The 17,228-nt window shown below is 26.4% G+C and overlaps 1 protein-coding gene and 1 long non-coding RNA gene across 2 annotated transcripts in view; both read left to right on the top strand.

The window, feature by feature from the left end:
- The first annotated feature begins 288 nt into the window (after positions 1-288).
- Positions 289-17,228, top strand: part of LOC123258450 — a 94,593-nt gene continuing 77,653 nt past the window's right edge. Inside the window, exon 1 of the mRNA XM_044718449.1 lies at positions 289-723. Within this exon, the coding sequence (XP_044574384.1) occupies positions 554-723 (170 nt within the window). The 5' untranslated portion in view covers positions 289-553. The remainder of the gene's footprint in view (positions 724-17,228) is intronic.
- Positions 15,218-16,814, top strand: LOC123258456. The gene is made up of 2 exons (XR_006508077.1): positions 15,218-15,829; positions 16,345-16,814. It is a non-coding gene; the product is annotated as an uncharacterized LOC123258456 (long non-coding RNA).

Genomic DNA, 17,228 nt, shown 5'->3' with positions numbered 1-17,228 from the left:
TTACCTTTACTTTACTTCTCGTTACGCTCCGGCTTAGGCTGCTGTGGAGGGCCCGGACCCCGTGACAGCCACCACCGCACTACACTTCAGAACTCAGGCCCACTACGAGAGAGATACGGACAGTCAGACACTTTACCAACAACCGAGTCCGCGGACGGACGTTTTGTTGCTTTACGCTACTTGCTCGATCCTTACTAAAATAATTATTAAAATACATTTTTAACTGTGAAACTTATGTGATTATTAATTAATAATAGTATGAGTTATTAATTTTATCTAAACTGTTAATTAGTGTTTTTTTTGGATGTTTGAGTTTTAATTTTGTGGTAGTTTTTTTAATTTTTCTGAGGACTAATTTAATTAAAGGGGCAAACAGTGACTGTGACTAATTTATTGAACAGGTTTCCTGGATTTTTATTGTAGTCTAGTATTTTATTAAGGACACCGGTATTGATTGTGTCAAAGTGCAATAACAGTAGATTGTAAGTTGGAGAGTTATTTTATTTAAATAAATTATATTTGTAATTATAATTAATAAAGTGAGCGAGTAAAGATGAAAATGAGAGCAGCGGTACTAGCCGCTTGCCTCATGGGCATTGCCCTAGCCGGTAGTCCTAGATTACCACGGACCTCCGCTGATCAAAGGAGCACCAGGAATGCTAATATTAATCACAATGTTACCAATGTTTTACCTGCGTCTATGAGAGGATCTTCACGTAGCCGGTAAATTTTTTTATAAAAATAATTTATTTATTTATTTATTTTAAAAAGACCTAACAGCCAATGGCCAATAACAAGATCACTTAATTTTATATCATATATATAAATTATAAATTTTTAAATTATAATACATAAATGTTTAGTTACAAAATAGTTTGTACACTTAGATACTATAACTTTTGATTTAATCAATATCTATCTTATAGCTAACATCACTTAGGAAACGACGGCTAAAAGTCATTTATTAATATAGTTAATACAATTTGCTTAGCTATCAGTAACTTATATTAAATAATTTTATTAAATAATAATAATTCTATTTAAAATTTAAAATTTTTCCTTTACAAATTCTTTTAATAATCTTTTAAAAATAAGATTCTATCCTCTTCTTTTATTTCGTCTGGGAGCTGATTATAATATCGAAAATAATAAATAGATTTGTAATATGTGGATATCGATAACTAATTTTTGCATTAAGATCGATCGAGAAGAATAAGAATTTATTTAATTAATTAAAAAAGTTAAAATTAAGGACTTGGGATCATTTTTTATGTATAAATTAGTTATTATTGAATTAAAAATTTTAGGAATTAATTTTCCGAATTAATTTTTAATTAATTCAATGAAACTATCGTAGCAATCACCTACAAAAGTGAGATAAGACAAAATATTGCATTGTGATCGATCGAGAATAATTAGAATTTATTTAATTAATTAAAAAAGTTAAAATTAAGGACTTGGGATCATTTTTTTATGTATAAATTAGTTATTATTGAATTAAAAATTTTAGGAATTAATTTTCCGAATTAATTTTTAATTAATTCAATGAAACTATCGTAGCAATCACCTACAAAAGTGATATAAGACTAATTTTTGCATTGTGATCGATCGAGAATAATTAGAATTGATTTAATTAAATAAAAAAGTTAAAATTAAGGACTTGGGATCATTTTTTTATGTATAAATTAGTTATTATTGAATTAAAAATTTTAGGAATTAATTTTCCGAATTAATTTTTAATTAATGTAATGAAACTACCGTAGCAATCACCAGCAAAATAATTCAGAGTTGAAAAAAATATGACAATAATGAATTTAATATAGATTATCTTTATTTTTTTGCAAAAATGTGAAAAATAAAAAAATAATGAGTTGAATTTTATTAAATTTTTTTTTATACTTAAAAAACAGATTGCGAATTTTCTGGAGGTGTTTTTCTTGTAATAACAATAAGGAATGTAGAGAATTTTTTTTATTAAAAATAAATGATTTTTTTTTAATATTTCTGAATTTTGATAAGAAAATTTGAATAATTTTATGCTAAGTTAATTACAAAATTTTATTTGTTTTATTATTTTTTTTTTTTTTTTTTTTTTTATTGCATTTTTGACTTCGGTTTTATCGGAAAAAAATAAAAATTTTTTGAATACTTGAAAACTTTTTTAATAAACTCAGAAAATTGTTTTTGAATTAATTCTGCAACAATTTTACTTATTAAATTAATCATCTTTATGCATAAAATTTATAATATAAGAAAAAAAATAATAGCTTTGTAAAAATAATTTTATTATATTTTAACGAGTAGATATTATAACTAATGAATAAAATTGATTGTTTTCACTTATAAAATATAATATTTCTCTTTCCATATAATGATAATAAGTAATAATACTTACTTATGAAATTATAAAAAGTATCGCTTAATTATAGAGTAGTAAAATATATAAATATGTAAATTTTAATATGTAACAACTATAGTATTTTTCCTCTCTTACTTTTGTTATAATTTCAGTCAATACATTTCGATTTTATTTATTATCAAGAAAATGAATGAAAAAATAAATATTCTTTAAAAAAAAATTACACAGTTGATCAAAGTGATTTCTTCTTTATTTAAAAATTTATTAAAAGGTCAAAGATCATTTTTTAATGTGAAACTAATGTTCTAAAAAATAAATTTTTGACTGCTTTTAAAATATTTCTTTACAATTCGATTGTATATTAATTTTTAGAGAGTTTTTAAAAATGTTCGGAGCTGATTAATTTTCCCACATAAGTAATTATGAAAATTTAAGTTATTTTTAGGCCACCCATGTATATAAAGTTATATTAGTAGCTATATATGTTCTGTATTGCGCTATATGCTCATCGTCAGATAAAATAATTTGTTTGAACGTGAAAATTGTTTGAAAAATGTGGGAATGAAGATTTATTAAGTAACATGAGAGAAAGGATAAGAAGTGGATTATATATAATCCGTATACTACTATCCTATATAAATAAAATATAAATATTCATATGCTTGTAGTAAACATACAAGATATATATGTTGTTGTATGAAGTGTAATATTCGTGAGTTTACGATTTAAACTAATTGCGCCACTTGTTTTCGATAGGACTTTATTACCCCTTAGGTTTGCATTATAAGCTACATATTGCATATTGCATTTTTTAGTCATAACATTTATAAAATATCACGGTTCAAAGATGAAATTATTACGGTTAAAGTCGAGAATTTATCGTATCATTTAAATTGTTTTATCAATTTTTTAATTTGATAAAAATATCAGCAATATGATGAAAGAAAAAGATAAAAAGTCTACTTTTTAATTATTAGTTAAAAATTATATGAAAATCAAATTAGCCGACATCTAAAAATTTTTATAATTTTTTTTATTGAAAAAATTATTTAAAAAAAACTATTTGAAAGAAATTTAATAAATAAAAAAATTAAAAACGTCGGCTAACTTTAGCATTATAAAATTATATAAATTTTTCCCTTTTCCTTGAGTATAAACAACTCAAAACTTTTTGCTCTTAATTATAGAATAAATTATTTTAATTACAATACAATTAATTTAAAATAATAATCAGTCGACAAATTATCGATAAAAAAATATTAAATCTTCTTTTTTGATTTAAATGTTAATAAGAAAAAAATTTCTTTCATTTTTAAAATTAAAGAAATTTTTTCTACAAATTTAGAAACAATTATTTATAGTTCCTTAATTTTTTTACACTGACAGAAATAAATATTACAAAATTTTCTGACACAAGAACAAATTTTCTTGATAACAATTATTGAAAATATTTTTTTGTCTGAAAATTTGGTCGAATTGATGAAAATAATTTATACTTAATTAAAATAAATTTTTTTCCGTCACTTTTCTGTCAAAGTAAATTTTTTTCTATAGTATAAACAAATATTAATATTTTCTGTTAAATAATGAATAAATTTTGATAATTAATTTCAAAAAATTTTTGAGCCAAGAAACTTTTTTCTATATAACTATTTTCTTTTTCTCAATATATCGTTAAATTTTTTCTTATAATTCGTCCCATATTTATCAATCGAAAGGTTTATTAATTATTATGTAATTTTAAATAATAACAAAAAAAACGTCATCCAAGAAAAATATTAGATTAATAATTTTCCCTAAAATTGTGATTATTAAGAAAAAAAATTGCTATAAATAATAATTAGAATAAATACTTAAAAGACTAATTTAGTATTTCTCTCCACCTTGAATTACACACAGTTAAGTGTGATTCTTCGCGCATTAATTGTGATTGCATCTTACACGATTTAGGACCGGGCTCGTTAATTAAAGACTCGTTCGCCGGCTATCCATTCAATATAATACACATACACATTAAACTTACATTTAAAGAAAGCAATTTCGAGTTTACCTTCAGGTACATACTTACTTAAATACTTGCGGTCGCAAGTGTTCAATTTACAAGTGCGGTCTTTAAACTTAAAGTACAATTATTTATTTATTTATTTATTATTGGAACTTATAATGCATTTAATCAATCGTAATATCCATTACCATATCATTAAGTTGGATTAAATACTCAGAAGCATAAAGGTTTTGTTTCTTCATTGGCTGCTGGTGAAATTGTCGGCTCGTTAGGAACCCAAACAGAATAAACAATCGGTTACTCAACCCCCCTATTGGGTTTGAATACCAATATATAAATTAAATATTAAATAATTGTCATTACTTGTTATTACAAGTTAGTAAATATATACTACGTAATTAGTAACTCTTATTAGTACATAATTTCTCCTCAATAATTATTAGTGTCATGATTCATGATTTTCCGTTTCTTTATTATTATTATTAATAATTTATAATATAACACAACTTTCGAGATTATAGATTGATGAGTCGTTTTATTAAACGTCCGTCTGATTACCATGGTGCCAAAAGACTCCATACGTCCACAATACCCAACATTACACCTATATAAGTATATATATATATATATAAATATGATGTCTATATACAATTATGGTATGTTGTTCTTGCAGATGATCAACTCCTCTTTTTGATACCGCGGTTGATTACTCTTATTAGGCTTTAAGATTAATTATCAGTAACCTTTTGGCGCTGGCCCGGTTAAATCGGACAAGTATGGATGGTGATTTAAAACCTTGCTCTTCAATATTTTACCGCTCAAGTTGACTACTAATTTATATACTAGCAACCTTGCAGTCACTATGTGACTGCCGTAATTTGTCAACTATGATTAAATGAAATTTTGCTTTATTAAATTAATGACTTTTATTAAATTGCGCTGTAATTTTTTAAATATTGACGTTTTTAAAGATATAAGCTCATCCCGATACTACATGCATCAAGAGCTTTCATTTGAGTACCCACATGCATTTTTGATATATTTTTTATATATACATATATATATATATATAATGTATATAAAAAATTGAAGTGGGTACTCAAATGAAAGGTCTTGATGAATGTCACATCGGGATGAGCTTATATCTTTAAAAATGTCAATAGTTCACAAAATACAAGGTCATTTCTTAATTATTGATATTTTTAAAGATATAAGCTCATCCTGATATTACACTCATCAAGAGCTTTCATTTGAGTACCCACATGCATTTTTGATATATTTTTCATATATACATATATATAATATATATAAATATATAAAAAATTGATGTGGGTACTCAAATGAAAGGTCTTGATGAATGTCACATCGGGATGAGCTTATATCTTTAAAAATGTCAATAGTTCACAAAATACAAGGTCATTTCTTAATTATTGATATTTTTAAAGATATAAGCTCATCCTGATATTACACTCATCAAGAGCTTTCATTTGAGTACCCACATGCATTTTTGATATATTTTTCATATATACATATATATAATATATATAAATATATAAAAAATTGATGTGGGTACTCAAATGAAAGGTCTTGATGAATGTCACATCGGGATGAGCTTATATCTTTAAAAATGTCAATAGTTCACAAAATACAAGGTCATTTCTTAATTATTGATATTTTTAAAGATATAAGCTCATCCCGATGATACATTCATCAAGAGCTTTCATTTGAGTACCCACATGAATTTTTGATATATTTTTCATATATAAATATATCGACGTTCTAATTAGCAAATTGTCTAACTCCATTTTAGAGAATCTTCTATTTGTACGAAAAAAATAATTAGTTCAAAATTTATTATCACTTTAAAAAACCATTTAATATCATTAATATCTAATAGAGATATAATATTTAGGCTTGAATCATTCAAATAAGTTATAATTGGATTATTGGCTACATCGAAATGTTAAAAAATCACCCTCTAAAAAATAAGGAGTTAGACAAATTGCTAATTAGACCGTCGATATGTAATATTTATAAATATATGAAAAATTGATGTGGGTACTCAAATAAAAGGTCTCGACGAGTGTAACATCGGGATGAGCTTATAGGGGAAGAGGGGGGGGGGAATAAGCCCCTAAAGGCAAAATGGTTCGTACATTTCAATTCAAACTAAAAATTATAAAAAACTAACAGCAGGATTATATTTATAGTTTATGATTATCAGATCGTCATTGTATATTAAATGACTGATGCAAGATCCCGAGGAACTTCCGCCGGTAGTTTCATAAATAATCTTTCTGAAAAGACTAAACTACATCTTATCTCGAATGATTTTTTCAGTGTCTTCACAGCTCAAATAGAAAGTTGGTCCTCGAGCGTGTCACTTTTTTGTTATTTAATTTTCAACACACCCGAAATAAAACCTTTGCGGTAATAAACTTTTCGTCTAATTTGACAGCCAATGCTTCAAGATATAAATGATTTTGCTTCGTCATCGTTCTGATTAAAAACGTAAATATTTAATCAAATACCTTCTTAGCTCTCATAATAATATGATCGCAGTGATTTTATCTCAATAATAACATTATAAAATTCTACTTTGCACCTAAGAAAGAGAGAGGCAAAATGAAGTGCCTCAGAAATTTCGTAGAAAAATATTTTTCTCTTAATTAAAAGCTTCTAAGATTAAAAAATTAATAATGATAACTAGCAACCTTGCAGTCACTGTGTCACTGCCGTGATTTGTAAACTATGAATAAATGAAATTTTGCTTTATTAAATAATGACTTTTGTTAAATTGCACTGTACTTTCTTAAATATTGACATTTTTAAAGATATAAGCTCATCCTGATGTTACACTCATCAAGAGCTTTCATTTGAGTACCCACATGCATTTTTGATATATTTTTCATGTATACATATATGTAATATGAAAAATATATATATATATATATATATATATATATATATATATATGTAAATAACAAATATAAATAATGCTGTGAAGCGGGAAAGAATAGGAGTTACGGTAATTATTACGTGAAGCGTTCCACATTCACGTAACAGGATATTGGTAGGAAAGGATTGAGAAAGGAATGTGAAGAGGATCATCTTAATGTGAGTTTATAGAATATGCGAGAAAAATTATTAGATAGCTCCGGACTGGGATTCGAACCCAGAACCTTCCGAAGACATGTCGGCTACTCTACCATTTGAGCTATCCGGTCTATACTAAATTTCCTTTCGCTTATTCTATATACATTAAGCAACACCGTCCATCTTACGGTAAGCATTTTTACTAATATAAATAATGCTGTGAAGCGGGAAAGAATAGGAGTTACTTAAATATATATATATACATATATATAAATAGGGTGGCGCAAAAAAACCGACTATTTTTTTTTTGAGTCTCGAGTGAAAAAAATATTAGTTTTTGATGTTTTAAGAGCCTTCTCCAAAGGACAGCTCGAAAAAATTTTTTAAGAGGTCACTCCAAATTTTTTAAAATTTCAAAAATCGTCAAAAATAGAACTTTTTTTTTTTTTAATTTTTTTTCCCGTTACGGTATAATTTTATAGACCAAAAAAAATAAGCTTCTGAAAGTTTCAGTTCAAAATTTAAATTTTGAAAGGTCGCTCATAAATTTTTTTTTTTTTCTTCAATTAGTCATATCGCTGACTTTAAGTGTTGGGAGTGGTACATTGGGGTCTTTTTGGTTTGAAAAAATCTTAACCTACGCGGGAAGGTTAAATCTCTACCAAGCTGGTTTCTAAGACCAGCTTGGGATTCGAACCCACGCCTGGCAGTTGATTAAATAAAATTATTAAATTAAAAAAAAATTATATTTTCTATGTTGTGCTTGATTTTTAGTTCATCTCCTGATGTATTTTTATCGATTATTGTACTAAATAAAAAAAAAAATGCATGGAATTTTAATTTGAATAGTAAAAGGTCGCTTGAATAAATCTAAACTAATGCACTAATAAATTGAAAAAAAATTATGAGCGACCTTTCAAAATTCAAATTTTGAACTGAAATTTTCAGAAACTTATTTTTTTTTAGTCTATAAAAATATACCGTAACGAGAAAAAAAATAAAAAAAAAAAAATTCGATTTTTGAAATTTAAAAAAATTTGGAGCGACATCTTAAAAATTTTTTTTTAAGCTGTCCTTTGGAGAGAGCTCTTAAAACATCAAAAACTAACATTTTTTCACTCGAGACTCAAAAAAAAAAATAGTCGGTTTTTTTGCGCCACCCTAATATATAATATATATAAATATATGAAAGCTCTTGATGAGTGTAACATCGGGATGAGCTTAAATCTTTAAAAATGACAATAGTTCACTAAATACAAAGTCATTTCTTAATTATGTATCTAGAGATAGATCATTTTCTGGTGCAATTCTGAACAATTTTGGGTGCAATTCTGGACACAAAATTTTTCTTATTCTCTTAATAATACAGATAAGTAGCAACCTTGCAGTCACTGTATGACTGCCGTGGTTTGTGAATTATAAATAAATAAAATTTAGCTTTGTTAAATAATAATCGACTAGAAGCAATAAATCATTTGATTGTAATATGCTCTTTTATGGAAGTAAATTATAAATTTTTTTTCCAAGTTGACACACAACTCAGCTTTTAGTTAACTCGGAAATATAATTTTATTTGACAATTATATTTTATGTAGAGTAAATTTGTGTATAAATAATAATTACAGTTTATAAAAAGGCAAAAAATGATTTTTCCGAATGGAGAACGAAAGTGGATGTCTTAAAAAGTAAATGTATATCTGGACTTTCGACATTAATATAAGAAACGAGCAAAAGGCGTTGCTTGATTTTATTTGTATCATTATATTCCCTCTCAGGACTAGGTACAGCTCAAGTTAAGTTTACAGTGTGGTGACTGAGTAATATCTTCGGTAACTTTACTTTCTTGTCTTAAATGCGCACCACACTCCATTTTTCTCGGTTTGTTTATTTCTTTTTTTTTTTTTTTTTTTTTTGCGATGATAATTGCTCGCGCTTGTGTTTTTACTTAAAACTCTTTTTATAATTAAATCTTTAGCGTAATTGCGATTGCAGAAGGAAGGAAATTCAAGAAATAACTTTCGTAACTATTATCAGTTTAAGAAAAAAAAATAAAAAATGTTTTTTAAATTAATCTATTGGTTGACAGAAAATTAGCGGTAATTATTAATGGCTGTTATATAATTATTATTTATGTTTATTATCAATTTACTATTTTAATTAAGTGATGGATTTGGTATCAAGCAATTTTAATTAATTTAAATGGATAATTATTTATTCTCTGTTATTACTTGACTTTTTTTTTATTAAAAAAAAAAAAGATAAAAAAAAATTACTTCTATTTTCTGCGCATAAAATATTGACGATTAAAATAAAAAGTGTTGAGAAATTTTTGTCGTAAAAATTAAAATTCTGTTTTGCATAAATATAATAACTGAATAAAAATTTAAACTCGGCAATTTGAAAATAATTTTTTTTTTTATCTATCAATAATAAATACTTATAGTAAAAATTAAAATTATTACCGAAAATAAAACGGAACAAAGAAAAACTCAGTTTTACGGTCAGAAAAAAATAAAAATTACGTACTTAAAGACAAGAATTATTTTTATGTAATTAAAAAATTGTCTAATAAAATTAACAAAACAAAACTGCAGTTTTTCAGTTCTATTCCGTTATATATTTAATCACAACATCTATAATAGGAAACGGCTAGAAAATAAGGAAGTGTAATTTTTTTAAAGGAAAAACATTAAGTATAAGGTTGGTGTGCAGAAAGAGAAGCCTGTTGTCTCTTGTGGGCATGATCGTCTCTGGCGACGTTGAATTACGTGGTCAACTCAACTGGAGCATTACATCAATGTGTTTATATTTATATGTATATAATATATATGTTTGGTTTGAAAACGTACACGGGGAAATGGAAAGGAGGAAGTCATGTGTATTTCCTCGTAAACATCAAGAGACACTCGAGATCCTCTTGATCGTCATTATTAAATCGATGTCGAGATCAAATCATTTTATCAGTTTCGCCCGCTATTTTGATGTTGTTCTTTATGATGATTAGTATTTAGGCTGCATTCGAAAATGCTCTATCTCTAGATACATAATTAAGAAATGACCTTGTATCTCGTGAACTATTAACATTTCTAAAAATATAAGCTCATCCCGACGTTACATTCATCAAGACCTTTCATTTGAGTACCCACATCAATTTTTCATATATTTATATGTATTATATATATGTATATATGAAAAATATATCAAAAATGCATGTGGGTACTCAAATGAAAGCTCTTGATGAGTGTAACATCGGGATGGGCTTATATTTTTAAAAACGTCAATAGTTAAGATAAAAAAGTGCTATTTAACTAATATCTTGTGAAATATTGACATTTTTAAAGATATAAGCTCATCTCGATGTTACACTCATCGAGACCTTTCATTTGAGTACCCACATCAATTTTTCATATATTTTATATATTATATATATGTACATATGAAAAATATATCAAAATGCATGTGGGTACTCAAATAAAAGCTCTTGACGAGTGTAACATCGGGATGAGCTTAGATTTTTAAAAATTTCAATAGTTCACAAGATACAAGGTCATTTCTTAATTAATTATGTATCAAGACTTTGCCAACGATACCATATTTAACCATAAAAACCCATGTTCTCTTAATAATGTAGATTTATAAGAAAAAAAGACATTTATAAAGAAAGTATTTTAATGTCATAGCAAAATTAAGCAACCAAAAATAAAAATATTTTTTGTCATAGTGTTCTCATAGTTTCACATCGATTCTTACTTATCAATAAAAATTTACAAAACCGATCATCCAAAGACTATTATATTAAGTATCATTTTACTAGTATGATGACTTGATTCTCCCGTTACTTTAAAAGTCAATGAAATTCATCTGCAATTAATATTTTTTAAGTGGCATCTTCCGGAGGATTGTATATATTGATAAACAGTACACCTATAATATAATGCCATAGTACTCTACACACTGTAACGCGGGAACCCGTTTGTTAACTTTCCCACTAACTTTTTTTCCTCCGTCACTTTGAATTGATTTTTATTATATATTTTTATAGTTTAGCTTTACAAAATTAAAATCTCAAATAAACACACATTACAATCCTGAATAAATAAATGAACATAAATAAACATCTGGTGTCAATATCCTCGCAAATTTCGTAATCTCAAAAAAAAAAAAATTTTATTCTCCAATAAATATCCGCATTTTTATTACCATCTATTTATTCATTAATAACCGTAATCATAATTTATCAAGATGTTAATATTAATTTAAATAATAACTTTTATCAAAGTAGGAAGTTTTATTTTAAATGATAATAATTGCATCCAATAAACCATGACATTTGTGATAGATTAGTTATTTATAATTAATAAAAAAAATCTGCCATTTCTTCGCATAATTATTAAATAATATATATTATTATTATTATTACTGTACATTAATTACGTAAGGGGAAGGGTAAGGATATATGTTATTAAATATCAAATATAAACGAGTAGGAGTCATGAAGAGTGGAAAGTAAAGATGCCCGTAAAAGTTAAAATTAAAATAAGTGTTTTCTGTATGATCTAGGTCGATTGCAAAAATATAAATATCTAGGTACGAGGTAAAATATTTGCTCATCCATTTCAGAAGTTGAGCAGACGATAATCAACCCGAGGGGATTGCTTCAAGACCTACCATTTATATCTATAATAGTAGATTATTATGAAATTAGAGGTATGAGCTGCAGATATTGAGAGTACTCTTTAAAAATAAAAATTAATTTTTTACCAAAATTTATTGGAAGCAATTTTCCGTGAGGATAATTGTACTTTTTTAATTCTGCACAGAAAAAAAGGAGCCAAGGAAATATTTTTCTTCCTAAGTATTTTCTTGAGCGGAAAATTTTTTTTGACAGAAATTTCAGTTATTCCAACAAAATTAATTCTCTTGCTTTAAGAAATTCGTATCTTGATCCAAGAAAATTTATTTAAATCAAGAAGATCTTGTTTTAAGAAAATTCAGCCTCGAAGCTCCAACAAATTTAGTTCTTGATAGAAGTTAATTTTCATTAATATTTTTATTGATTAACATGTCAAATGGCAAGATCAAATAATATTTCTTTTTTTTTCATTCAATATTTATAATTGCACGCTAAAATAATATAAAAAGGGTATCAAATATTTAAGAGAAAAATTTTCTCAAAGTGAGAAAATTTTTTTCTCAGCTGAAGTAGGTGGCGCTGCTTCCCTAAAAGTATCTAAAAATCTTGATCGAATATAAAAATTTATTGTATCAAGTATATATGATAAGAATTAAGAAAAAATGACTTCTACCAAGAATAGAATTTAAAGAAAAACGTATCTTGATCCAAGAAAATTTATTTATGTCAAGAAAATCTTGTTGTTTTGGAAGAATTCAGCCTCTTGGTCAAAAAAATTTAGTTCTTGATAGAAGTAAATTTTCTTGTCTTGAGAAAATTTTTTCCTTGCTCCAAAAAAATTAAATATAAAGATAGAAGTAAATTTTCATTAATATTTTTATTGATTAAAATGTCAATTGGGAAGATCAAATAATCTTCATTATTTTTTTTCATTCAATATTTATAATTGCACGCTAAAATAATATAAAAAGGGTATCAAATATTCAAGAGAAAAATTTTCACAAAGTGAGAAAATTTTTTTCTCAGCTGAAGTAGGTGGCGCTGTTTCCCTAAAGTATCTAAAAATCTTGATCGAATATAAAAATTTATTGTATCAAGTATTTATGATTAAATAAAAAAAAATGACTTCCACCAAGAATAGAATTTAAAGAAAAATTTTTACTTCGGCCAAAACAACTTCGGTCTTCCTTCAGGCGACCGAAAATTTTCTTAAGCCAAGAAATTTTTCTTTCTGTGTGGTAATAAATTTATTTAAAAAATTTTTCATCTTTCATACAAACTCGGCGATTTAAAAATACAAAAAGCGGTTTAAATTAATAATTAATAATACAAAAAAATTATTGAAGTCAATAAATGGATCGTAAATTTATATACAAGACAGTAAAATAATATTTCATGCATAAATTATTAATTTTTCTTCTAAGATTCGATATTAAAATTAATTTCAACAGATATTTGCATACGAAAATGTTACTATGTTTAAAAAATTATCTTACATTGTAGAGAAAAGCTGTTTAGCAGCCGAATTATCTTTTATCGATGCAAATAAAATTTTTCTATCGAATATTTAAATTCTTCGATAATCTAATACTTAATCAATATCAATATTTATGTCAAAAAACTTTTATTCGGGGGTTTAGTAATCTACTTGGCTGCAAAAAAGCATACGTCCTTCGAGCTACCTCTTTTTACTACAAGCTATCTAGAGAAATCCTTTTTAGTGACTGTAATAAGACTATGGGAAGAACTTCCGCGCGAAATTGTAAATTCGAGTTCCTTGCAAGTCTTTAAAAATGAAGTTTTTAATTATTTATTAAATCTTGATAATTAAAATAGTGTCTAATAATGATAAATAACAAATTTGAGTCCAATACATTAAAAATAAAGGCTAAAGATTGGATATTAAAATAAAGATATAATAAGTGCAATTCATAGAATTATTATGTGAACTATTATAGAGTTATTATCTGATATGATAGCATTAAAATTTTTTGTTTAAAACTTCCATTTTTTTTTTTTTTCATATAAATTTTTCAAATTGAATTTGATTATATTCAAATTTATACACATATTATTTAAACTAATTTTTATACATTACTAAGTATTCTATGTTATGTACTCGCAGAAATTTATTTTCATAGTAGGGGAGAAGGGGGTCAAATGAACCACGGGGCAATTGAACCACTCGACTTAAAAAATCGAAAAAATTGAAAAAACGCTTCATGCTCTTAGAATTAGATTCTAATATGTTAAACTTGGATATGATCAAAATTTGAAATCATTGCGATCGATAAATTTTGAAAAATTGAGATTTTCTTATTTTTAGGCATGCAAACTTTCTTTTCGGCTGGTGACAAATTGTTTAATAATATTTAAATTTTTGAATTAATTGATAAAATTTGAATTATAGTAGTTGTATATACTTATATTTTATAATCCTCAACTTTGTTTATAGTGATAGAATGGTTTATTTATTTATTATTTACTATTAATTGTTTTAAAATTATACGGGGTCAATTGAACCAGCAGTCCCGGGGACGATTGAACCATACGGAGAAGCATGGGACATGCGCGCGCATCTTGACTCGACGTGAAAAATACTCAGGGAAATAACCTAACAATTTGATAAACTCAATTTGTAATTAAAATTATTTTTAAATCGATTTTTAATTTATTAAATATAATATATGTGTATTAAAAATGTGCAACAGTAATATTAGAAAGTAACAATTAATATGTTATTTATTAAAAGTTCGGGTTTGAGTTATAAATGTCATTGGTTCAATTGACCCCAAGCAGTGGTTCAATTGCCCCCCGAGCGGGGGTCAATTGAACCATTCGACGCGTTTGGATAAATTAATAATTTTTAAAAATTCACGTTGTTTATTAACTAATTTATGTATTGATAATGATAGTAGACTTAATAAACTATCATTCCAAGAAAAAAAAAGTTATTATTTAGTTTTAATTCGAATAGTAAAAAATTACTAAACTTTTTTTGGTTCAATTGACCCCCTTCTCCCCTACTTATTTTTTTTTGTAGAAATTGTATAACCATGAAACTGATTTTGCCATTTGGCTTGTGCCTTGGCATCAATAATAAATAAATCTAAATCTAAATCTACCATTACCGGAATCTGACACTTGGCATCGATTGATTGACCTATCATTACTTGCCCACTCATTGGAACTTTATTATGATAATAACGTGTCGTCAGTTGCTATTGCTACTTGCATAACCTCTCGGTGCAGTAACGATCTGTTGGATCTAGTATGTAGTAATTTACATATCCTTACTGCGGTTTGTTTACTCCCCAAAAGTTCAAACTTTTGATGCCCCTTATTAAATCCGGTGATATATATTTGTATTGTATTGTAAAGTAAAAATGTTTCAATCAGTTCAATTGAAACTAAACTTTTATGAGGTAAAGTCGCGAGAATGAACTTTGCGTTTCGCTAATTGGTAAAATTGCCGTCGGGGCATCATACTTTCAATATTGATCTTTAGAGATGCGGTCGTTAAATTTTATCTTTTAAAAATCTTTCATGATATGTTATATTATGTTATTGCTCAATTGGCTTCGGCTATAACTGATAATATCGTAATATAATATAAGACAGTTGAGAGATCACGATAGAAGTCATTACGGTACTTGGTCAATCGATAGCATTTCAAATGCCTTGGCATATTGGTTAATTACCTCTTTTTGTTAGTTCTTCCGAGGTGTTGTTACGAGTTAAGTGATAAGCAACTGTTTATATTTTTTTTTATGTCAAATCTTATTTATTTAAATAAATATGTTTGCAAATTTTTTTTCAAATTAAAAAAAAAAAAGTGATATGAATTTTTAAAAATTATAGAAAGAAAAATTATATGAGTTAATAATTTTTTAATCATGACTTTTTATGAGTTTTTAGATTAAAAAAAAAAAAATAAAAATTAATAAAATAAAGTAAGGTGATTATTTAATTTTACAGTTTACAACACTTTAAGCCATAAAAATATCAATATAACGTTTGAAAAAAATTATTTGTAATTTTTTATTATTACAAAAATTTAATAACAAAAGTAGCGACGCTATTAAAAGTTGATAGAAAAATTTTTGTCACTTAAACAAACAAAATTATCGGTAAATAGAGGCATTAAATTAATATTTCTTCCAAAAATTATTAATTAAATAGTCAAATATTAGATTTTAAGGCTTGTTGGTTGACTGTAATTATTTATTTAAGGTAATTTAATTTTTGCAGTCTAAATATCAAGGCTTGAGTTAAAATTACTAAAAAGCAGGACAAAGATCCTCTCCTGACACATGTTAAAGATAAACGTTGTCTAAATCTAGACCAGTGTGACTTTAAATGCAGCTCTCGGCTTTCATTCTCGGATAAGAAGTGAAATATTCAAAAATACCAGTACTTTAGACATTCTAAGTCTCAGCTCGATTCTTGAGTGTCACATGCGCCAGATAAGAGGGGAAAGTAAGGAGGGATTACAAATGTTCACGTGAATCTCTCTACATGGCTCTGCTCAGAAAGTACCAAGACAGAAGACAATTTATCGTTGATATTACCTCGATATTTTCATATTACATTCTGCAAAATAAAACAGCTACAATTATCCCTTGTCACGCTAGGTACAATAACCTTTTAAAATTCCTATGTCTTATTATATGTATCATAATCACAAAGAATAAATGAAAAGTGACACGATGAGGAAATGACAAACCGCTAGTCTGTATTACATACGTTTTTTTGCGGTCAACACTTATAAAATAATACACACAAATGGCTTACATAACTCATCCGCCTTTTCCATACATTTTAAAATTATCCCGCAAAATTAATAACAATATTTAACTTCTGCCCACTTGAGATAAAACAAACACCGTTTCCATTCCTTAAATATTATACCAGCGCCAATATATTTATTAAGAAATCACTCATCACTCCGACCGGCAATTTGTTCAGCCAAATTTGAATAATGACACTCAAATTTCGACGAGCTGTTAAATTCATGATCTAAATCTGTCATTAAATTTCGCAACGACACCCTTCAAAATTAAATGCCACTCCTTTTTTACTAAATATTTTATCAAAAGAAACCGGCAATTTGCCCCAATTATTGTCCAATGATA

This window comes from Cotesia glomerata, linkage group LG2 (assembly GCF_020080835.1).
Source record: "Cotesia glomerata isolate CgM1 linkage group LG2, MPM_Cglom_v2.3, whole genome shotgun sequence".
NCBI classification, from domain to species: domain Eukaryota; kingdom Metazoa; phylum Arthropoda; class Insecta; order Hymenoptera; family Braconidae; genus Cotesia; species Cotesia glomerata.
Note: the sequence above shows the minus strand (reverse complement) of the source record. Positions and strands in the feature narration are given on the sequence as shown.